General features: G+C 43.6%; 1 protein-coding gene across 1 annotated transcript in view; it reads left to right on the top strand.

Moving 5' to 3' along the window:
• The first annotated feature begins 16,271 nt into the window (after positions 1 to 16,271).
• MAPK1 (mitogen-activated protein kinase 1) overlaps positions 16,272 to 24,191 on the top strand; it is a 34,041-nt gene continuing 26,121 nt past the window's right edge. The window contains exon 1 of the mRNA XM_085075847.1: positions 16,272 to 16,652. Within this exon, the coding sequence (XP_084931973.1) occupies positions 16,510 to 16,652 (143 nt within the window). The 5' untranslated portion in view covers positions 16,272 to 16,509. The remainder of the gene's footprint in view (positions 16,653 to 24,191) is intronic.

Genomic DNA, 24,191 nt, shown 5'->3' with positions numbered 1-24,191 from the left:
GTATTTACTTGTTTCACCAAACTGATACTGCAGTTTTGCACATGTAACTCTGCAGGTCTTTTATGGTCGATATCCCTTATATTAAAAAAAAACAAAACCCAAGCAACCTTGGTGGGGTTTTTTTTAAGTGTTTCTTGCACTTTTCTGGTTTCAATCTCTAAAAAATATGTTATCTGTTTCACTACAGCAAATTCTTAATATCTTGTTAGAGGCTTTTTGAGACTGGTGTTTTGTTTTGGGTGTTGGTTTGTTTTGGTTTTTTTTAACTGGAGTCAAAATGTTTTGAAGTTTGGGTTTGCCACATTCTCATGTTATTATGTTGAGCTGTTTGGAAAGGATCTTAAGTTCTCATTAGAATGAGAAAATATTTAAATGTTTAAATGCTGCAGCTGTTACCTAGCCTTCAAATAGAAGTAGCTCTTGGAAAGAACTATTTTGAACAAGCCTTGACAAAGATAAACCTGCTCATTTTATACAAGAGTTCACAGTATGCTTGAGGCATATAGTAAGGCAAAACCAAGTCTTTTTTGCATAGCCTAGAAGAAAAAATTTTAGCTATGTTGTGGTGAGCTAAACTAGCTACAGAACTGCAGTCTGCGTTTTGGTGATGTTCTGCTTTCCCTGAAAGGATTGCACCAACCATAGAAAACAGACTTCCCACATCATACTCCAGGCTGTAGAGTAAGCAGTTCCAGGAAAAGCCCTGTGCCATCCTTGTAACCAGCCTGATTCTCTGTGCAGACATTCCGCTTCTGAGCCCTTGCACACGCCAGGACAGTGCTCCTGTGTCAAGGTAAGGCAGGAGGGGCTCTGCATGGAGAAGGCGAAAGGCTCAGCAGGTGCCCAAAGTCCCTTCAGGGCTCTGTGTGCCACCCCTAGAGGGCTCCCGCCTTCCTTCGGCCGGAGCGAACCCAGCAGCGTGGGAAAGGGTGTGGGACTTGGGCCATGGCCACAGTCTGCACAGCAGAGCCCTCTGCGTGCTCTGTCCTTCCCTTCATGTTTGCATCTTCTGGGCGGCCACTGGAAAGCCCAGCGGGAAACGTTTCTTTGCACGAGAACACCTTCCTTCTTCCCTGTGTCTTTTAAGAAGTTGCCATGTTTCTGACATTAATTCTATGCTTTGCTTTTTACTAGTTAAAATTCAAGCAGTTGGTTCAGGCTTGGGCCCAGCTCCCCAAGAGCGGATCTCTGATAACCACAGTAATTTGGGGAGGGTGCAAAAAGCTTTTTAAGTGGGAGGCAGGATATAAATCATTCCTGTAAGAGTAGGACTAAGCAAGTGTAGGATAGAATAACAGTCCTTTTTGCATCTCTTAGTCAAGATTTTAAGAAATTCTAAAGCCTTCTTTCTCTTTATATAAGGCATAAATATTTCTCTGTGTGTTTTTCAGGCTACAGGAGATGTCTCTTTTTTAAGCTATTGGTTGGCAGCCCAGTTCCTTTATGAAACCATGTTCTGGTGTCAGTGAGGGGAAAGGAAAAAGTAATTTTAACAATGGACGAGAAGACACTTCAGGCTTTCTATATAATTAATTATAGTCATTTGAAATCTTGAGCAAAATCTATGCTTGGAGAAGTTCTAAGTTATAATTAAGCCAAGCTGCTAACGATGGATCTAATTGTTGGGTTACAGACAAGCACAGGTAACATGAATTGGGCCATTGACAACAGATATTTCACCCAATTGCTTTCTGTTGATGCAGCTAACTCCACACAACTGTTCTAGCAGCTGGAATGGCCAGCACAGGGTCAAGTGTTGATGCACCTCAAGAGTTTTCCCCGACAGACTTAACTAGCTGAAGATCATTGGTCTTTACAGGTACTGTGCCCTTGGTGCTGGTTGTCAAAGACTCCCTGGAGCACAGCTGCTTAGACTGGAATGGGTGTTTTCTGCAGGGTAAAGTAGACATGGAGGGGATCTGAGCAATGTAGTGGTTTTTACTTTTAGGTAGTTCAAGAAAGAGCTAATAAGCCCTAGTACAAATACTGATGAAAACTGTTTGTTTCTTCCCCCTGCTAATCACCTTTTCTAATGGAAGACACATTGCAGAGACTGCCCCTGCCATTAGAAAATTGTCTTCTAACATTTTCTTCTTAATGACCTTTTAAGTCAGTGAGCTATTCCCACTAGCAGTTGGCCAGGCTAGGATGTGCATTAGCAGGCTAATGGCAGGCGTCCTGCCTTGCTGAGGGCTGTGTCTCATGGCAATCCTCTGGAGCTGGCTGCATCACTTGGAGCACTTAATACTGGCTCTGCTAAAGCAGTTCTTGTGTTCCCATCACCTCCTTTGGGAGAATACTCCATTGATCAATAGATCTCACTGTCAGGAAGTCTTTCCTGTTCTTCAGTCTTACTGATTTCAGCTCGAAAATACATAACTGTAGCTTCTTTGACTACTTTTCAATGAAAAGTTTAAAAAAAAAAAGTCATCACACTTGTATAAAAAAATAAAATTGAAACTAACCTGGTTTTCAGTCCTCACTGTAAAACTTGTAGAACTTGGGGTTTTAGTTTAATGCTGCCTCCATACATTTTTGGCTGATGGCATCAGGATCTGGAAGCTGGCTAGCGTAAATCTACTCATAAAGAAAACTACTGTGACTTTGGGTCTGTCAGGGACCAATGTGTGTGCCTGTGACATGTACAAAAGCTGGCAGCTAATGAAAGCCACGCTGAGCTGCTCAGGGAAGTTTGTGAGGTTACACAATACACTAGTTGAGATGTCACAGGGACACCAAGGGCTGGGGGTGTGGAGGGAGGACCACCAGGGCTGCATTTTGCTTGAAAAATGGTGTCAGCACAAGAACAGCCTGCAAAACTGCTGGCCTGTGGGAGCTGCCTGCATCCTCGCCAGCCCGGGAGAGAGGCTGGTGTGCAGGAAGTAGCTGGAGAGAGGTTTTCACAAGGACCTGTTGTTTGGTTGCTCAGATTATATCAGTGTTCTGGCTATTGAGAGAGATTTGGCCTTTGGGTTTTGCTTTCAGCTTTATTTATTTTTGCCTGTTCTCAATTCTCTTTGTGAATACCAATATTCTGAGTCACCCAGAACGATTTCTGCCTTCATTAAAGATTCCTTCCAGCTCCCCTTCAACTGCCTGTAGGCTGGTGCCTGCCCCTGCCTCCCGCTTTGCACTTTGCTGCACATTTAGCTCTCAGTATTCCATCACTTCTCAACTCCTCCTGCTCTGACACTTGAGTACCTTCAACTACATTGTACCTTTGGTTCTTTGCACAACTTGTGTTCTTCACCTGACCTCTTCTTTACTGTCTTCTGCACTGTCCCATGTGTTTCCCAGCATTTGAGATACAGTGTAAGGCCATAGTTTATCCCAGTGCTACAGCAGCTCTGCTTAGGGCTGATTGAGTGAAATGCTTAAACCAGGAAACTGAGCATCCAGACCCTTTTGATTATTTCTGTTACACTGCATCCTGCTGTGTCACACTGGATAAATCCATGTACCTATTTGACTTTGTTTCTTTGGTGTACATTTATGTTGAAATTGTCTGTGGTATCTACACTGAACAGACAGGGCCATGTTTCTATAAAACCAAAATTAAAAGATACACTATACAAAAGATGTAATTGTGTAGTTCTTTAAAGGGTATTCCTACATGATTTGCTGACCTCAGTCACACTCTAAAGCTCATGTGTAAGAAATTCTACAAATCAATAAAGAAAATAACCTCAGAAGGAGGATGGGTCTCTTATTACAGCACTGTGTCAATACTGTAGATGTCTTAGTGCTCATTAGTGACTGTCCCTAATGGTATTCAAACAATGTACATTTGCTTTAGCTTTTTTCAAAGTCCAGATGAGCTGCTCAGAGCTCTCTTAATGATGCGAATTATTTAATGCTCATTTGTATGCAGTATGTTCTGCTTTGAAAGTACTTCACAGAATTGGAGCCAAATTCAGCCTTGCAGCTCCACTGAAGTCAGTGCTTGTCTGTGCATCTGTTGGTCGCTTCTCTTTTTGGTTTTGCTTGAAGAGTTAACTTCTTATTATGCTGATTATATTTTTTAAAGGTAATACCTGCAAAGGGTTTTTCATCACTCTTCTCCAGAAAAAGCAACTGTAAATAACGAAGCAGTTCTGCTGATTCTCACATTTCCCCCCTAACCCCTGCAAAAGGAGGACAGGCTAAGCAGAGTACAGTTTTTGGTGTTCTTTTCTTTCCTTTACTTTGCACCTCCTAAGCACAGTTTCAGTGATATCTGGCACTTCTCCTGAAAATCATCCTGCAAAGAATCTCTGCCATCTGATGTATGCAGGATATTCTCTGTGGCCCATTTCTGGTTTAACACAACATGAACTGATTGAGGCCCAAATCTTGTACAATTCTGCAGGTTGGTTGTGCTCAGTATAACAATGTTGGGATGTACTTTCTCGTGGTGGAGCACAATATGCATGGGAACCTACCTGAAATTTTGAATTCAAGTAGGTGCTGAAAGGTAGAACAGACACTCTTAGTTCAAGCACATATTTATCTTTTAGTTAGACTCGATAACCACAGAATTCTTGTTTTTTAACTCATCCCAACTATGTTTTAAACAGACACATTGAAGAAAATAAAGAATCATCTGCAATAGTATTGTTTACTGCCTCTGGGTAATGAGTAGGGTGTGATTTTCAGCTTGTAGCACAGACCCACAGCCATCTATTGCCTGCATGGAGAAAGTGGGAGTAATGGAAAAGCATCCTTTCTAGATGTGCATGTCACTAGAATGGGCAGAGACACTTTTTGTTAGGTGCTAGAGATTTGCTGGCAGCACAGGGATGAGTGCTGAGACGTGGGAATAATTGGTTCATTTCCAAGCTCCACAGCAGATCAGACTAGATGCCCTGTTGCTCTATTTCATATAATAGAATGTATGATTGCTTCCCCTGTCCCTTTCCTGCAGTACTGTCCTCCAGCTCCTGCCTGTGTTCATTTGGGTGTTCTCTATTGCTCACTCCTTCCCTGCTCCCTTCAACTCCTCCCTCCCCACTGCTTGCCCATCCCTTTTGGCCTGCATCTCTTCCTTCTCTCCTGCTGGGATGGATGTAATCCCCAGAGGAATGTGGCCCACAGGCCTCTGCAGGACTTGGGCGTGTGACTCTGGAGAGCCTCTGATGGTGAATGCAAAGCAGGAAAAAGCAATCTCACATCACCTGGCAGCAGAGGGAGGGAAGAGCTGGATGTCTGTGGGCTGTTCAGTGTGCCTGACTGTCCAGACAGCTTATCAGATGAAAAATAGAGGCCAGACTTTTCGGCTTCACGTGCCATTTTCCTATTCATTGTGTCTGGGTGATGTATTCTCTGCCTGTGGTTTGAATAAATATCTTTCATAGCTACTTTCTGCTTCAGTCCCCCTTGGGACAGCTCTTTTCAACTCAGCTGCATCAGTGTGCTGAAGATGTGAAGTCCAAGTGTGTGGAACAGAGGAAAGAGGAGAGAAAACTTCATGCAGAGCATCTAAGAAAGCTTTAGCTTCAATCATATCTCTGTGAAAGCTGCTGTACATAACATGGGCCTCAGCTGCAGTGTAAGTTGCACATAACTCTCTCAATCACAACTCTTCCTCCCTTTGCTCTTTTTATTTGTATGTCCACAGAGCATTCAAAAGTGCTTGCAAGGAGAATCCCAAGCTACTGCTAAGACCCAGACTTGTGATGGTTTTTTATAAGGCTTTGCATTTGGGATGTTGCTGTGTTTTAGAGAGTATCCTGGAAAAGGGATGTAATGGGAAAAAAAAAAGAGAATCACAATTCTGTGTGGGGAAACTGAGTTTTGTTTTATGTAGTAAGCACCCATCTCAACCCTGCTGGAGCAGAACAAACCCCCTTCTCTAGCAGAAACCCGAGTTGTTGTTAATTAACGTCTTGCTGAAAACTAAGTCTTTGCCATCTGTTCCGCCACCTCACTATGAATGCTGCTCTCATGTTGATTATGTAAGTAAAAATGAAAATATATTTTGGTAGAGTGCTGCATGGCACTGTGCTGATTCTTCTCCTGTTTCTATTTACCATTCCCTGCCCCCATCCCACAAGGAAAGGAAAAGGCAACAATTGTTTGACTCCTCAGCAGCTTTATCCTGGAGCTGCAGTGCTGGCTGCCAAGCCCGGCGTCCTGTGGGAGCAGCCACCTCACCCTGCTGCGTTTGAGCTGTGAGCCCTTTGCAAACCCTGCTTATTATTAGGTTCATCAAAAATCCATGGCGGGAAGATGCCCCTTAAACTGAAGCTGCTCTGAGTTCTGGTGGGGGGTTAACTTGAAATCCAGAAGAAGAAAAGTGAAAAGGAAGGCTTGGTTGCTCCATAGTGATAGTGTGACCTCTGGGAGCAGCCTGCTGCTCCTGTTACATGCATGGCCTCTGTCTGTCCAAGGGTGGAGAAGGAGAGAAAGAGGAGGGGTAGCTTTCCTGTAAGTGGGTTAGAGCAATTACTGAGGTCTCTTACAGCAAATGAAGTTGTCAGTGTGAGTCACATTCCCTTTTTTCTCTCACTGCCAAGTTTTAGGCAGTAACCAGACAGAGGAAGAAAAAAAAAACGGAAAAGCAACAATGGGGAAAAGTTGAACTGAAACAACCCTTCATTCGGGGTATTGTTTGACGTTTTAGCTCTGATTGTACGTAGAGATAAAGGATCTATAAATATCCTGTCTGCTGAAATTCCTTATCGCAACATCGCCTGTCAGCTGAACAAATAGGTTAGGCTCTCAAATAATACATAATTACATATGTAAATACAAAATTACTGATTAAATCCCTGCAATGCCCTATGCAATGGAGCTTCATCGCTGGAGAGGACATTAACCTCTTGTGGTGCACTAGAGCTGCCTCAGCCTCAGGACAGCAAGTGGCTCATCCAGCTGTTACTGCTGAAGCAGCAGGAGCTCAGAGACTGGGCTGGAATAAGCAAGGAGATATTTATCTGCATGACTAGACTAGATGAAAGCATCTTCTGACACTTTTTGAAAGTATCTGAGCATTTAGTTCTGTTTAGCAAATGTCTGGAAGCTTTTCTACTCTGCTTTAGAGCTTTTAATGAAGCATTGTGATTCCCATTGTGGTCAATTGTTTGACACTTTTATTATTACTGGTATGCAGAGCGTTTTTTAATGTTTGACAGCTGGAGAAAGAACTATTTTGTGCATTGAAACTTTTAGCACAAAGCTGCTGTTTTCCATTCTGCCTTTGTCTTTTATTCTTGCTGATGCAAATCAACGAAAGACAGAACTGATTAAATTACATTTGTTTACTTCTTCCTTGATGATAATAAGACACAGCCTGCCTTTTATAAAAGGCAGAAATAGAGGATGTGACTGTTTCTACAGTATTTCTAGAAAGGCTCTTTTTTCTTCCTTACAATATAAAGGCATTTATTTGTTTCTAATGTCTTGATTTACCAGATAATGCGCACTTCCTAACGTGCGTGGAACAAGAATAGAGCAATGACGGACAGTTAGCAATGGATTCCATTTGGAAAGCTTTTATCTTGTTATTTTTATTAATCCAACAGTATAAATTATCAGAACACATCACAAAACAAACCCAGCAAGATACCTCTGTCCTTCACAGTAGGGCTGCTGATCACTGCACAAAGCAATGCCCTCCATTGCAGGCGTTGGGTTTATACACCCCCAGTCCTGCTATGGGTCCTGTCTTCAGTGCATTGGTACCACTGGAGAGAAAGGAGAGGCACAAATGGGATCCCCAGGATTGTTTTGGTGAGTAATGCACATGTCTTGGGGATTGTGTAATACTCTTGTATTGAACACTTGTCCTGAGAAAGGAGGCCTGCGTTTGTCTGTCTTGCTTGTGCAGTTTACAAGGAAAAAGATCCTGGATCGGGAGGGCATTTCTAGTGGACAACAGCTGAGAGTGTAGGACAAAGTCACCAGGACCACAGAGAATTACAGCAGGGAGACTTTGGAAAGCATAAATGGCAGAAACAGGAGAGGCAGAGGATGAGAAGAAAGGAGGTGGTAAGGAAGTCACTACAAAACTGCCCTCATGATTGCTTTTTCCTGCATTTTTCAAGAGCAGAGAAAAGTGCAGCAAAGGATGGCAAAGGCAAGAGAAATGTCTGCAGGTTTCTCAGCAGTGCAGTCAAACCTCCCAATTTTAGAGCTGAAACTAGTCTTAGGGAGTGATATCACCTGGCAGCTGAGCCAAATCTAAAGGACTGCTGGTATCAAAATGATGCTTCTGCTTCCAGCCCTGCTGCTTTCTTTGTACAGGTCTGGTGCTTGTCTGACTCTTTAATGAGCTCATGCAGCTCAGTAAACTGCAAGAAAATGAATTCAGTAAAAAATATACCAGCCCAGGAAAGGAGAAGAATTGGACACTGTGAGAAAAGAGACTGCAATGAGTGGGAGAAGTACAAACATCAGAATTATGCTGCACATTTGGGTTTTTGGGGGTGTTTTGGGGGGTGCCTTGCTCCTATTTGGTGCTTAACCTCCCACTTCACCTCCTAGGTGGGGCTTCCCACAAAAGGGTGCAGGATGAACACGCCTGAGCAGGGAGGCTGACTGGGGAGGTGAAGGAAGGTCACCCAGCAGCACCAGCCCACAGGGCAGAGAAAGGACTGAATGGGACTGCAGCAGCACAGCAGGATGTTGGCATGGGGAAGAGTAGTGCAAGAGGAACCAAGAAGGAAACAGGACACGTGCAGGGTAACCACAGAAGGTTGCTGCAACAAGCATTGGAAAAATGCTTGTATTCAAGGCGATGGTCCCATCTTTCTAAACTGGCTCTTAAAGGGTTTATTCTCGTATCCATGTAGCTGCCCCTGAAGGTGCTTATGTCCCTTATTTAGCCATACATTTCTCTAAATTGGGTTTTGATAAAAGGACAGCTGCTGCATTTTTATTATCTGCGATAAGCAGCAGTAAAAGCTGTTTAGAGTTCATGATGGAAATGTATCCATATATTGGCATTTTTCCAGCTGCACTTCACAAAGGTAAATGGGACATGAGAGTGGTGCACTGCCCCCTTTTAATCCATTTTCTCTAGATGGGGGCACTTTGCCTCTCTGCGGGAAAGGCCAGCACAGCTCCTGTGCTAATAAACACTCATTCCTCGCTGCAGCATCTGCGCTTCCCAGACTCATAAATCCAAGCAACTTAGAGTTGAATGACAATTAAATATCCACGTGCATTTCCATACCACGGTCTGGTGCACAAGGCACAGGCTAAGTGGCTGCACATCTGCTGTCTGCTCCCCCACACGTGCTGTTTGGCAGAGCGTGATCACTTAACCTTACCCTGCTGCCATTAATGGTACATAGAAAATTGGATGCAGAGCATCATCCAATAGATATTTTGCCCTATCCTTCTAAAGGAATGGTGTTCTTTCTTGTGTGTTTTTTGGGCTTTTTTAAAGCAGCCTTCATTGTATTTCTCTCAGAATTTCCAAGCCAAATATTCAGTTTGGCTGTTAACATCAGTTGGAAATGAGACATCATATTGAAAAGTTAGTTGAGATCCAGGACACTGATAGATCCTCACAACAATTTTGTGTCACTTATACAAAACCCAGAGACTCAGTAATGCAGTAAGATAAATGTAGTGCCTAATTACAGTGGATGTATTGCACTTATAAAAGGCATCTCTTATCATGAGGCTCTGCATATCTGCAATAATAACCACCATATGTCAGGTAAGACAAAGATAATGTGAGCCAGATCATTTTCCCATTGTTAAAACCTTCAAAATCCAAAAAGCTACAAATGTCTTAATTATTAATTCAATTTTGCTACATCTAGTGCTGGTAGCTGGAGGGAACATCTTTCTGAGGTTCAATCTTTCCTCTTGTCTAACTGATAACAGTCTGTGTGGCAGAGTTTTAAATGTTATAGCCATTTAAAGAAGTAAGAATTGTACGCAGTTATTGCCCATCTTGAATTTCTGTGCAGCAGGATTTTACCACATGAAACTGCAGTTCAGATGTTCCCATCTTGAACAAACAGATAAGCCTTGTCATTTTCTTTGAACGTAACAAGCCTCTTTCAGTGGTGAAGCTGTATGAGGCACCAGCCTGTCCTTTGTCTGACTGTACAGTGTTGTTGCTGTACAGTTAAACTATCAAAATGCTTATTCCCTATGGAACCGGGAAAACCTTGAATTCCCTCCCTGATCCCCACCCTGTGTGTCTGTCAGCTGCAGACCAAGTCCCAGCCAGATCACAAGAACATCCTGAATCAGTCACAATAATTTGCATTTCCTCACCAAAGATTTTATCTGCTGGGGGTGCAAATTGCACCATCAAGGTTGCTGGTGTTGAAAAATCTGCACCCTTCTGCTCCCCAGCTATCTCTTTCTCAGCTAGGTTAATTTATCCAGAAGAATTAATTGAGGCAACAAAGCTGTCAATTGAGAAAGGCCACCCAGCGAGACAGCACTGCTCTGAACATCTGCACAATTTGTGTATTTGATTAGGTACCTCAACAATGGCAGATTATTGTTGTTAAAAGCAAATCTTACTTTTGCCATTTTCATGCAAGACTCTTCTGCAATTCTGCAGATGTTCATTCTCTGTATACCCACATTGTTTAAAAAAAATGACAAACGATGATAGTAAAAATTATATTTGCTCATTCAAACATCTTGCTGTTTACATATAAGAGGAATCATGTGCTGGGGTGCAAAGACCTAATGAGAGATGCAACATGGCCTTCAGCAGGAGCTGGATGTGGCCCTCAAAATCTGCTGCTTTCACACAAATTGTCATCCAATACCTATAATGAAAACGTTCTTTTGTTTATAATGACAGATGCCACAGGGGTTGTATATTTGGATATTATTTTTTCTCTAGGAATGTTTATTAACAAATGCTTGAAAGTTTTATGATGTGGTGAAAACTATATCTCTCATGATAAACAGGAAGTGCTCAGAGGTATTGCATTACCCCATAATGCAACACAGATTCCAACAGCTTGGCTTTTTTTTAAATATGGTGACACCACTTCCTTCAGGAAATCTCTCTTCTCTTCACAGCTTTTATCTTCTATAGATCTGCAAAATTGCAAAAGAAATGTTTGTTTTTAAAAATGAATGATGATTCATCAGTTTTGGACTGTAGAAATTGAAGTCTGTAATTTATATAAAACCTATTAAAACTAAGCAAGTAGAGACTCTTTGGGCTGTGAGGTCAGTGGATTGAACAAAGTGCAAGGAAAGGAGACTGATAACTTCTCCTCCCTCCCACAGCATAGGTACAAACAGCAAAGATGCAGATTTCCCTGCAGCCCTAAACGTGGAGGTGCCTCTTCTGCTGTTCCATGTCAGTGAGGTCAGGACCTGCCCAGCAGAGGAGCAGAGAGAAACCTGTTTCCTTGTCACATGCATAGGAAAGCTCAGTGGAACTGTTTGTATGTGGAGCCCTATATTCAGAATTGCTGTGCTACAACCTCCTGCCTTCTCCCAAAGGCTGCCGTGCACTTGTCATGGGCTGTACAGCCATTAATGCTGGCTGAATTTTCAACTCTGGTGAAAATCTCAGAATGCCATCAGTGTACTCTCCCCTATCAGTTGTCTCTGTTCAGCCACTGCCCATAGTTTAGATTAAATCTAATAACAGCAGACAAGTAGGATGTGTGCTTGTGCCATGACAGTCATCAGCCACATGCATTTGTGATGAACGTCACCCCAGCAGACAACGACGTCAGGGAAAGCAAGTCCTGGTGAGCTCTTTTTAGAAGGCCTGGCATCATTCCCCAAACCGGTTCTCCATGAATAGACTTGAGTGTCTGCCAAGGGCTTCACTTGCACACAGCCAGATGCAGTGGGATCTGGATATCCCCTCTCCAACTAGAATCCTTTTATTCCCACAGTGCAATCCCACTACCTGTTCATTTGACTTTTAGTTTACATTCCTCCCCCCTCTCCCCCTCCATATTATCTTTTATTCATTCTTGCATCACCCTTTTTTCCTCTGTCCTCACATCTGCCAACCTCTTTACTACAAAAGTTCCTTACCTTTTTAGGTATGAGCAAAAAGCATTACAGATGCAATATTTGGACAACATAAAATCCAAATAATCCTGTTTCTACATGCTTTGACTTCTGCCTCTGCTGGAGGCATCACTTGTCCTGCCCACAGCTGAACCAAGAATAAGTGTGGGGGAAACACACTGCACATTCTAGTATTTGTAGAATATTAGACTTCTGAGGTTATGTAATAATTGCTAAGAAAGTATATTTAAAAAAAATAAATCAATGATAGCAGAACTACAGAGAGCAAGAGACTGGTGTTATGTACTAGCTAAATAAGTAAGAACTTAATAGCCTTCTAGTGGATAAAGCTTCAGCATAAGAAAACCAGGGTCATATAGTAGGACCTCCGTGAAGATTCACAAGTCACTGTTACATGCTGTATAAATACTGACTATATGTATGTTTTGTTTTGTCAGTCCTGTAAAATAACTTTTTATCTGGTGATTCAATTTTCTTATCATCCCCAGCTTGTTTACTGAATTTTAAGTCTTGGGCAAGATGAAGCAAGCTCAAGAGCAGTAGCTGGTTTTCAAAAGATACAAGCTCCAGATAACTGAGGACAAGTAAAGCACACAACAATATTGAAATCACTCAGAGTTTTATTGCAGCTGACTGAGACAGAGTGTGCTTTGAGGCTGGGAAATTTCCATTACTGAACTGCAGGACAGTGGCTGGATACTGCTACTACTGCAGTTGAAAATAAAAGCAACTTAATTTCATATAGACAGCAGCAAAATGTCAGTATATTATTTAAAATAGCTAGATTTATATAATAAACTTTTAAGGTTGCTTTAAAATGGATCCCTTTAAAAATATTTAGAGTATGATTGTAAACTACTTGTTCAAAGCTTAGGAACATAAAAATGACTAGAAATTGCAACTGTGTTTTCAAATCATATTTGTGAAATGCAAATCTAACCAGAACATGATGGATGATACAAGACATCTCCTACAACAGTGACAGGTTCTGACAGTGACAGAATGATACCCAGTGCAGGATCAAGGCTGTTACTGACAGAATCATTATGCAATTAATAATCTTTTGTGCTCCCTTTGGCATGCACAGAACAACCACAGCAATCTGTTTACTCATCTTAACTCCACGGTGTCTAAGCCACAGTAAGCTCCTTGCAAAGTCCATCAGAGTGTTGAATGTGGAAAAAAGGAAATACCTGGGGGGAAAAAGTAAATTTGTTCTGGCACCAAGTACCCAGCAATTTGGAAGGGAGATTCTTTTCAACCTCTAAACAGTGCAAGATTACAGCGAGAGCCTCATTTTCATTGAGGTCACTTTACGCTGTCAAAGCAGTGGTCAGCATTCACATGAAAATCACTCTCAAGGGATTTCTGCTGTGTGTCACCTGTTCAGCCAAGCCCAGGTAGGTACTGACTAGAAGTTATTACCAGCTGATGCTCTTTCTGAATCTTAGGATAGTTCCCTGTGGATCGGAGCTCATATCTAAGCAATTTCAGGAACCATCACCATGGTTCCTGAGTGCCTTAGAAGTTAAAATATGTCTTTATAAAACATTTTAACATGTCTTATTTCTCTCTCTCATCACCCCCGCACAAAGGCTTGAGGTCTTTTTAAATAATTCTGGGAAAACTGTATGTACTTAATGCCTGTGTTTTGTTGGGATGATGGGGAGGTTCAGGTTCATGCTGACATAGTCGTACAGCAGCTACCAAGAAAGCCATGGCCGCAATGTCCCACGCAAATCATACAAGTGGTATAATTATGATGATTTTGGGTAGATGTGGCTTCAGTTTTAAATTAGCACAAACATCTGAAATGCCTCGTACCCCCACTATGGAGGGGCACTGTAGGGCAGCTCCATGATGTTTGTCCTCGGCCTGACCCAGCACTGCTGATCCCAGGGCTCGGGGAGCCTTGTGGTACAATGTTCCCTTTTCAAGAGACCTATTTACAGAACAAGAATTAACAGTTTGAGTAGATAGAAGTAACAGTACAGGGAATTTCTAGATCCTGGTTGCAGGATGAACTCATCCATATGACTCCTGAACTTGACTGAAGATGGAAACAGTCCAAGCCATGGTGTATTTACACTGACTTAGCTGACGGCTTAGCTTTGTCTAATATTCCTGTTTTGCTTACACCAACTCTTCTTAGCAGTGCTTTGATTTCTGTTTGAAACAAAAGGGTTTTTTTCCTCCTGCTTCTCATTATCTGCTATCATTTTTTAGTAAGTATCACCTCTTCTCCCCCAACACAGCCCTTTATTTTGATCATGGAACTAATAATTTTCTTAAAACACGTTTATGTGCTTTCCAGAATCGAGGATTTAATGTCACCTTGTTAGGCAAAAGACCCAACATTAAGTGCAGGTAATGGCAGCTTATTTAAGTAGGCTGAAAAGCAATTGATACCACTCCCATCTGCTCTGCCTATCTCAGCAACTGCAGCGCTTCACTGAAATACTGTCCCGAGATCTGTCACGGGAGGAGTTGTTGGGAAAGCATGCCATAGCCTCTGACCACTTATTTGGGTTTAATTGGATTAGACATATATTTGAACACAGCACTCAAAAGAGCTGACAGTCCTTCCACAATTTCCTGGCCTGCCTGGTCGGTTTCCTTTTTGATCAGACACATCCCAGTGAAGGTAGAAAATAATCTAGATACACAGCAGTTTTTAATTAAATTTGCTATGACAGGCTGTGTTTAAGCTACATTCTCCATAATAATTTGTTTTGCATTTGCTGATGACAGATTTATTTATGTATGTAATCAGAAGCATAAGCAAATTTCATTTTCAGAATTAAGAGAACCTTTTAAATAATATTTTACTTGGTTTCAGAAAATTTAAACACTCGCATTTACTGCTGCCTAAAATTCCTGAGAAAAATAATGCTGTGTTTCTAAAGTGCAGAAGAACACATCATGGAAACGGAAAGCATTATACACAAGTAAATATAAATACATCAGAAGCATTATCCCACTCAAATACACAAAAACACGAGCTGCAGAGTTGGATGCCTGCTAAATACACAGAGGAGTTGATTAGATTTTGCTGCTCTTCCCTGACAGCTTTCCCTCCATCAGCCTAGGCTGGGTGGCACCTGGAGCCAGCCTAGCAGGGCCAGCCTTGTCCTGAGGGAGAGGCCTTGGGGACAGCTGGATGTGCAGCCAAAGCCAGGGACTTCCCTGCTCAGCCCCGAGCAGAACCTGGCCTGGAGCCCTGGGGAGTGAGGGGATTGCACGGCTGGAAGCAGCTACGGAAAATGCAATCTGAAAATACGGTAATTCCTCTGATGGCAGAGGAAGCTGGTTTGGAGCAAGAAGGGCCAGAAGAAGGTGGGATGCCAGGAATGACCTCGGGGAGCTGGGAGAAGCAAGACATTGTGAGGGACATGGGTGGGGACAGCTTCAAGGCCAGGATGGACGGGGAGCAGCAGAGATGTTGGTAGTGAAAATGTCAGTAGTAAGCAGGGGTTAGCTCTTGTCAGTGTCATTAGAGAACTGCAGAAAAAAGTCAGGAGTTAAGATCCTTGTGCATAAGCTCCAACAAAAAAAGCTGTTTTAGGAAAAATCTGCCTTGCAGGAAAACAGAAAATACACAGCACTTCTGCAAGCAGTGACCAAACCATGAGGAAAACCTCCAACTGCGATTTCACTTCCCCTACAAAGTTTATTTACATTTATACGGGAAGCAGCGAGCAGGAAAACGTAATTCCATGGAAAAATAACATGCTAAAAAGAGGTTGCAAAACTGTGCGCTGAAGTCGGGGAATGTCACCGATAAACTCGCCCTTATGGCAGTCACCGAGCTCGGTGCGGTGCGGGGTGAGCGCAGCGGGTGTGACCCGGCCGGGCGCTGGGGCGGGCAGGGCGCTGAGGGCTGTGAGCTGAGGGCGGGCAGGGCGCTGGGGCGGACAGGGCGCTGAGGGCTGAGGGCGAGCAGGGCGCTGAGGGCGGGCAGGGCGCTGAGGGCTGAGGGCGGGCAGGGCGCTGAGGGCGGGCAGGGCGCTGAGGGCTGTGAGCTGAGGGCGGGCAGGGCGCTGAGGGCGGGCAGGGCGCTGAGGGTGGGCAGGGCGCTGAGGGCGGGCCGGCCCAGCTCCATTTCCCGCCCGTCACCTGACGCCTCTAATGGCGCCGCGCGGCCGCGAGGCCACGTGACCCGCCCCGCGCCCCACGTGACCCGCGGCCGCCGCGCCCCCTCCCCAGCGGCTGCGGTTACCGCAGTCCCGGGCCCCGCCTCCGGACCCGCCCCCTGCCGCGCGTGCCGCCCCGCCCCGCCCCGCGCCGCTCCCTGCGCGCGCGCCCTCCCCCCTCACTTCCACCTCCCGGGCCGGGCGATGCGCGCGCGCGCGGCCGGCGGCGCCTCCTCAGAGCGGCCGCGGCGGGTTCGGCACTGACGGGGCCGACGGGCCGGGACCGGCGGAGCGGGCGGCGCCTCTTCCTCCCTCCTCCTTCTCTCTCCTCCCTCCCGCATCCTCCTCCTCGCCCCCCTCCTCGCCCGCCTCCGCCCCCCCGCACGCAGGCACCGCGGTTCCCGGCACGGACAACATGGCGGCGGTGTCGGGGGCCGGGGCTGCGGGCGGCTCCGCCAGCGCCGGCGGCCCGGAGATGGTGCGGGGACAAGTGTTCGACGTGGGGCCGCGCTACACCAACCTCACCTACATCGGCGAGGGGGCCTACGGCATGGTGTGGTGAGTGCGGCCGCCGGGGCAGCGCCCTTGCCCCGGACAACTCCCTCCTCCCTTCCCTCCCTCCCTCCCGCCGCCCTGCCCGGCCGCGGGCCCGGCCCGCCCTTGCCCTCGGGGAGGGGGAGCAGCTCTGCCTCGCTCTCCTCTGCTCTGCCTCTCCCTCCGTGCTCCCGAGGTTGTCCCTCCAGCATCTCCCTTCTTTCCCCTCCCTCCCTGCACCCCCCAGCCCTCCGTCGGTGGGTGCAGCTGAGCGTCTCGTTTCGTTTCGCTCCTGCGTTTATTTTCTTTAGTATCCTCTGCCTCTGGACTTGGCCGCTCTCGTTATTTCCTCCGTCTCCGTAGTGCGATTGCGGACGCTCAGGGAGGGGGGAAGGCGGTGAATGCCGCTGGCAGCCCCGCATCTCTCGCTGTGCTTTGCGAGGCTCGACTGGCTGCAGCAGCCCGAGGTCGTGGGGGATAAAGGAGGTGAATCTGAGCGCAGGAGTTGCTGCCGCTGCCTGACTTTGCTCAGGACGTGCTGTCTGTGCTGCAGAGCCGGCCGGATTAGTGCCTGCGTTAGCGTGTGCAGGTGAAAGTTCTCTTCAGCAGTCCTAGCTTTAGATTATATTGTATTATAAAGACTTAGACTCTAAGTCTCACTAAAAAGCGATCGTGTGTGTTTGCTTTGGGTAACATAGGTCTTAAAGAGCAAGGTGAACGAACTGCAAAAAACGTGAACTAACTGGATTAAGAGTGTGAAATGGATTTTTTTAGCAATCTCAGTGAGCTGGGGTGTTGCTGTGTGATCTGTGTATCTAATGACTGGGTTATAAACCTGGCATGTTTAGTGACCTTACTTTGGATTTCATATTCTATCTTCCATTAGTAAAACCCCTTATATTACTTAAAAAAAAAACCTTACTCCTGAAATAATTTAAGGGATGTAGATGAAGAACTCTAGTTACTGTTTTATCAACTTTCTTCTGACACTGCCTCTGTTTCTTCAGTATGGTTTTTGACCAGAGGTACTAAATGACACAGGCTATGACTTCACAAAAGCTTTATCAGCATTAATTTCTCTCTCTGATGATGAATCTTTCGTAAAGCAGTGCATTTCTCAGTGAGAGCACCTCACAGCCTTCAGCTGTGTGTTTCAGATTTTTATAGCTGTAGGTTTTTGGACATAGTCACTGAATTGTGCTGGCCTGTCAGGGTGAAGTCTTTGTGTGTTTCAGGGTGGGAGCTTTCATCTAGGCCCGAGCTTAGCTGGGAGATGAGCCTCTCTCAGAAATTTGTCTTGTGGCCTTCACTTTTTTTTTTTTTTGCTATGGGAAGAACCTTCAAAATGTAAATCAGAAATCTCATTTACAGTGTAAAAATATCCTTGTTATTGTTTTGCTGTTAGAAATCACAGCAATATATCGAGTCCAAAACTTGTTGATGTAGCTTTTGGTACAGGCTGTATTTTATTATGGTTATTTTATCATCTGAGCCAGAGCAAGGAAATGGGTGCAGATAATCTCAGTAGTGGCTGCACTGGTTTGCATTCACAGTCAGGTTTCCGAAGGTCCTGGGGAGTAACACTGCCAAGGTGTGTGCTGGGTACAGTCCAGTTCACATCAACGGGGTGTTAAAAACCCTGTTGCACAAACAAGTGAAAAGCTGAAATATTTCACCAGGGATCAGGGACTGCAAGAAGCAGCACGATGGCAGTTGATGCCCTTTTTTGGCATCCTTGTGCCAGTGAGCAGATACAGGGGAAATGGGGCCACTTCTGCCCCTCCAAATGGTGTGTGGTAAACTTGCACACTGAAATTCTCCCCTCCAAATCCAAAAGGTTATTTTTTATTTGAAGACTTCTGATATTTTGTGTCTACTGTACAAAATTACTAACAAAAATTCCAAATTTCCAGTCCAGTTGAAATTTGTTCCTGTGTTTTCTACTCTAAAATTATTAATGTAAAATGCCACATTATGTATTTTGATCTCTTAATTGTTGCTCTTGTTCCTTAGGTGTGAAATGACAGGGAACAAAGTCTCAGTTTATACTGTGTACTCGGTCAGGAAAGTGTTGGATGCACTTGTTGTAGTTAATGCCATAGCAACTGTGCTGGATTGTAGTGATTGCGATGAAATGCGATTACTTATCAATCACAGCCATGCAGGTTGTGCAGTTTAATGCTCTGTGTTTTGTGTTTTGCTCTGGTAGCTAATGCAGTAAGGATCTGCAGACGCTTCTCCCTCGGGGTGGGGTGGTAGAGGGCAAGCTGTGAGTGTGCAGATGGAGATGTTTCCTGCAACTGCAAAATCCATTTAAATTTGTACACTTTAATAAAGGAGAGTAAAGCAAGCCCTGATGGTTTATTTGAGACCCACAGGTAATGTGGACCTCTTCAGAGATGATGGTTATTTACAAGTGCGCTGTGCCATAAGGCTTGTTAAATGGCAAACGAGTGTCTTTTAACTCTTAAAATCCTTCACTTTCTTTCTCGTTTTTTCCTAATTCTTAAGTTTCTACATTATTGGATTAGGGATTTGAAAGCAATAAAATGCTTTTGATTAGATGAGTAAGAGGGCAAATGAAGTATTCTTAGGATAGTGCTGTTACGGTCAGTCTTCCATTTTGATTTTGCAGCAGAAAGAATAATGTTTGAGAAATATTGATCACAGCATAAAATACCAGTACAGGAAGTAAGAGGAAGATGTTGGCTGAAGAGACTGTACGCGAATGTTCTCTCATCTGGATCTGAAAACCCTTAAAGGCATTTAACTATTTTCCCTAGTGCAGTCATTTTTTTACATAATCAGGTTTTGAGTAAAAATAAACTCAGCAGAGCAGTGTATTTACTGCTGTGTTGTGGTTGCCCTTTCTCAGCTTCGTAAGCAGAAAAGACATGTTATCAGGCCAAACCCCATCCTAATGTCCTCCAGTTCAACTCTGCCAAAAACGTTCAGTGATACAGGCTTGTGCCTTACTCTTGTCCAGAGGGGAAAGTGGTGGGAGGTGGATCCTTGTCAGTATCCCTTTCTAACATGTTTTTGTTTCAGTAATTCTGCGTGTGAGACTAGAGGGTGAGCACAGAGCAAAGTTTGAGCCAAGATCCTCAGCACTTCCTAGGGCTGCAGGACATTCTTTGAGCAACTGCTTAGTCACACAGTCATGTTTGTTACTCTGAGTTAATTTATCCAAATATATGTAAATGTTGTGTTTATTGTTTCTTCCCTTCTGCTTTCACTTAAGAATTGTTGGTTGTTTTGAGGGAGTTTGGTGTTAAGTTCCTAAAGTGACTTTCCCTTTCATTCAGTAATAGAGAGTTATCAACTTTAGAGTCACACTGAACCCTCTTTTAGAGCAAGCCTGAAAGTTTCAGAAACACCTTTCAGACACAACAAACTGGGAAAGGTTTTTGGGATTGTTTTTTTCCTCCCCTAATGTGGGCTTGGTATTATTATTAGTAGTAGTAGTATTTTTTTAAAGCAAGCTGTTAAGCCATACTTAAAACACACTGGAAGAGCAATGAAAACATGATAGAGCTGAGGTTTAAATTTCCATCATGACTTGTTCTTCATCCAGAGATGGTAATTTCGCAAGGATGATAATTTGACAGTAAAAAAAAAAAGTAATTGTTTTGGAAAGAAATGGTGAATGGGAACATAATAGCGATATTCTCATTTTTATCCTAGTTTTTGTAAGCTTTTTTGTCATCAAGCTTATGCGAATGTAAAGTAATATCAGTGCTGCAAATAACTGCTTATAAATAAGCAGTTGAATCCAGATGAATGCAGTTGGAAGAAAATAATCTTCAAGCCCAAATCTTGCATTTCTTGCTCTGAATTTGGCTTGTTACAAACACATCTTTGTGTTACTGATGTGCTGTGGAAGAGTGGTATTAGAAGTTTAGGTAGTCAACAGAGAAATGTTAAAGTAATACTGAAAAGAATATTTAAAACATTTGGCAGAAGGGTTTTCACACTTCTCTCTACTGTCTCATGGAACAGCCCTACTTTTAGAGCATTGATAATTTAAAGTGAAGAGAGGTATATTAATAAAGAAACTAAAACCAGAAAGAAATCAGGAATAGAACGATCTGCAAGTCATAGATATTTCTATTAAAACATGGAAACTTGAATGGGATTTATGGTTGTGTAATAGTTTGTTTCGAGTTACATAAAAAGGTAGTTTTTGCATGCTCTGGGAGGGTCACCCTGGTGGTGTGGGGTGGGCTGCTCAGTGGCAGTGATCAGAAACTGCCTGACATTTTTGTTCTGTTAACTCTTGCCTTGATCCAGAGAGAGAGAGAGCTCTTTCATGGTAGAGCCAGTGCTCTAGCCGTGTCTCTGTTTGCGTGTGCTTTTGGGGAGCACAGGTTGAGTATGGGTGTTGGTACCCGGTAATTAACATGTTCTGTCTGTGTGATAAGGAGAACAGGGAGCTGATACAACTTAGCCAACCCTCCCCAGTGCAAGGATCAGAGCAGGGAATTAGGGAGTGTAATTGGTGGCTAGTTATCAGTTTCTTCCCTCTGGGGAGAAGGCAGATGTAAGCACTTCCCTTCAGTCACTCAAGCTTCCAGCACTTGCCTAACCTGGCGTGGGAATCCGAAGGAGCAATTAGAGCTGCTTTTCCTGCTCTCCTCAGCAATGGACAGGTGGTCCCTCAAGCTGTGCAGCAGGGATGGGCAGCAGCCACTCACTGTTTTCCAGGTTTATGGAAGATGAGAGGTAGCAACTTCTGCTGCCGGCCCAAAGCAATGGGATACTGGCTTAGCTGGAGAGTGCAGCTCATGGACACTTGCATTTTATAAATAAACACATATTTTCTTAACTCAGCATGATCCATCCCACAGAAATTGACAGAGATAACTTGTGGGGTTTTTTGAAGCGTGCTTTATTAAGGAAATAAGGTTTATATGTTCACAGCATCTGTATGTGGCTGCACCAGTCCATCTCCCATACCCCTACATACGATTCTAGTACCTGTTGCCTGCCTTCCATCAAATCTGACAGATGGTAGAAGTCTTAAAGATGGGAAGTTATTCTGCAAGTTTCACACAAATAGATATTTTGCTAGAGTGAAGAGATCCTATGTGCCTCTTAGTTATAAGGGAGGAGTTAGTATCAGATCACATGTGATTTGTCAGACTCCCCAAGGAGACATGACATGCCCCAGTTTCACAGATGGATTTATTAGTACTCTTGAGACCAGAAATGTATATTTGTAGGACACCAAGCTCGGTTAGTTGAGTGGCTCCTGTTCAGGGGTGGAGATCTGCAGCCCACAGAAGAGTTGGTGCTTTACCAACTGAGTAGGTGTAGAGCTCAGCTTGTATTGAAAACTAGTACTTCGCCAACATAGTAATTTTTTTAATGCTTTTTCTGTTGATGCTTTGTCATAGTTTTCAGCTGTGATCTAGAAATGAAAATAACTGATCGATTTGATATTTAATGAAAATATTTTATGACATCTTGCTGTGGAATATTGCACAGCATAATGTAGGTTGAAAGGGACTTTCTGAGGTCATGTAGTCCAACCTCCTACTCAAAGCAGGGCTGCTGTCAAAATTAGACCAAGTTGCTCAACTTGTCCACTCAATATTTCCAAAATCTCCAGGGATGGAGATTCTACAACGTCTATGGGCAACTTCTGGTTTTAGTGTTAAACCAATTGCCCAGTGAAACTTTTGCCCTTGAAAACAGAAGAGTTTGTCTTGCTGCAGCTTGGGACCATCCCCTCTTGTCCTTTGTACTCTGTCTCTGAGAAGAGTCTGCATCACTTTTCTCAGTGATCCCCCTTTATGTAACTTAAAATAGCAGTTGGATGTTTTCCAGCACCACCCCTTTTTCCCCTCCTAGCCTATACAAACCCATTTACTTCAATTTTTGTTTTGTTTTTATGTCACAGCCTTCTTATGTCACATCCTTTCTTTTTATGTCACATCCTTTATGTGCATCCTAATGGTTTTCTGCTGGATTTGGTCCAGTACTGGGAGGGAGGAAAACTGGATGCAGAATTCCAGATGTGCTCTCACAGCAGGAATCAGTTCCCTTGACCTGCAGGCTATGCATGTAACACAGCCTTCATCACTGGGAGCTGGCACTGCTCATGGGTGAAATTGGATGTTGTTCTGATAATTTGGAGAATGCTTTCACTTAAAGTGAAGTATTTTAGGAACTTTTAAAATAATGTCTGGAAAAAATTCCCAAACCAAGAAACATTTTATTAAGTGATTTCAGTTGTATTTGATTTTCATTTCCAGATCACTCAAAAGAAGTGAATGGAGCTATAAATGTATTCAAAAATATAACTTCTATTTTATTGTGTTGTAAGGTAAATAAAAATAGTAATAATATGAAATTCAGCAGTGTAGTTCATTTCAGGTGATTTATCTGTGTAAAATCTACTTTCTGTTAATTGATAGAACAGTTATTAAAGACGGTGGTTTGCTTGTGTATGAATTTTCTTTTCAGAAGGGAGCTTGTTTGCTTTAGTACAACTCTTGGGTATATGAAGAAGCTGTTCTCAAACTCATCTTTTTGCAAGATGCACGAAAAGCCAAAATACACTGTTGTCAGCTTTGAGCAGGTAGATTAACAAGATGCAGATCCTAAAAAGTGTCACTGCTTGACAGGGGGTTATTTGGTGAGCTGTTGGTGGATCCTTTGGCAGGGTTTCCCCTGCTCCATCGGGGTGCAGCACTTGTCTCTGTTTCACAGGCATTCCTGTCTCCACCCGTTTCCGCTGAGGAGAGCCAGCGCAGGGACAGCCTGGGGTCCACTCAGCTCCTTCTGCACCGCCAGCCTCCTGGTGCCTTGGCTGCCTCCCTGCCAGCTGGGCTTATGCCGTGCTCCTCCAGCCTAGTTACCTCTTAGAGGTGCATTCAATACTGGTTTGTGTATAGATGTCTTGTAGAAAGGCTGTAACAGAAATATTTTTGTGTTCGATTTGGGCAGAATCTTCACGACAGTCCGCTTTTAGCAGAATCATGCACATGTTTTTACTGTCCATCTGGTTTAGCAGTACCCAAAATCACAACCACCTAAGTTCTCTTAAGGGGAAGTCTCTTCCCTTAGAAGTTCTTCTTTTGTATTTCATGACAATTTTCATAAAATACTGAAATACTCTGTGGTGATTACGATGCAAATGAGAGTTTTTGTTACATGGTGGAAAGTAATTCATCCGTGTTGTGGGTATGTTTTAAGTACCAGCAACTCGCAATTAGGCTTACAGTTTATAATGTGCAATTACTTCATTTTGCAGTTTCTCTTAAAATTAGCAGCTGCCACTGCAGTACCTTACTTCTTGCTTGTTCAGAAGGAAGGCAGATTGCTCCACCAAATATTGCTGATGTGTCCTGAGTAAAATCTCAGGTCATTTGAGCACTCCAAATCAATACTCCGCAAAATGCTTCCGTCCGGAATTTACTCAATTTTATTGGGATTTGGATGTTGCAAAATATCCCAAATGACATTCAGGTTGACTTTTATATTGGATTTTTTTTGAGTGTTTCATAATTATGAAGTAGCTTCCTTTCAGCTACAGTAGCCAACATGTATTAATGCTGA

This window comes from Lichenostomus cassidix, chromosome 15 (genome assembly GCF_008360975.1).
Source record: "Lichenostomus cassidix isolate B80296 chromosome 15, HeHo_3.0, whole genome shotgun sequence".
In the NCBI taxonomy this organism is placed as follows: domain Eukaryota; kingdom Metazoa; phylum Chordata; class Aves; order Passeriformes; family Meliphagidae; genus Lichenostomus; species Lichenostomus cassidix.
The sequence above is the reverse complement of the archived record's forward strand: the minus strand, read 5'-3'. Positions and strand labels throughout refer to the sequence as shown.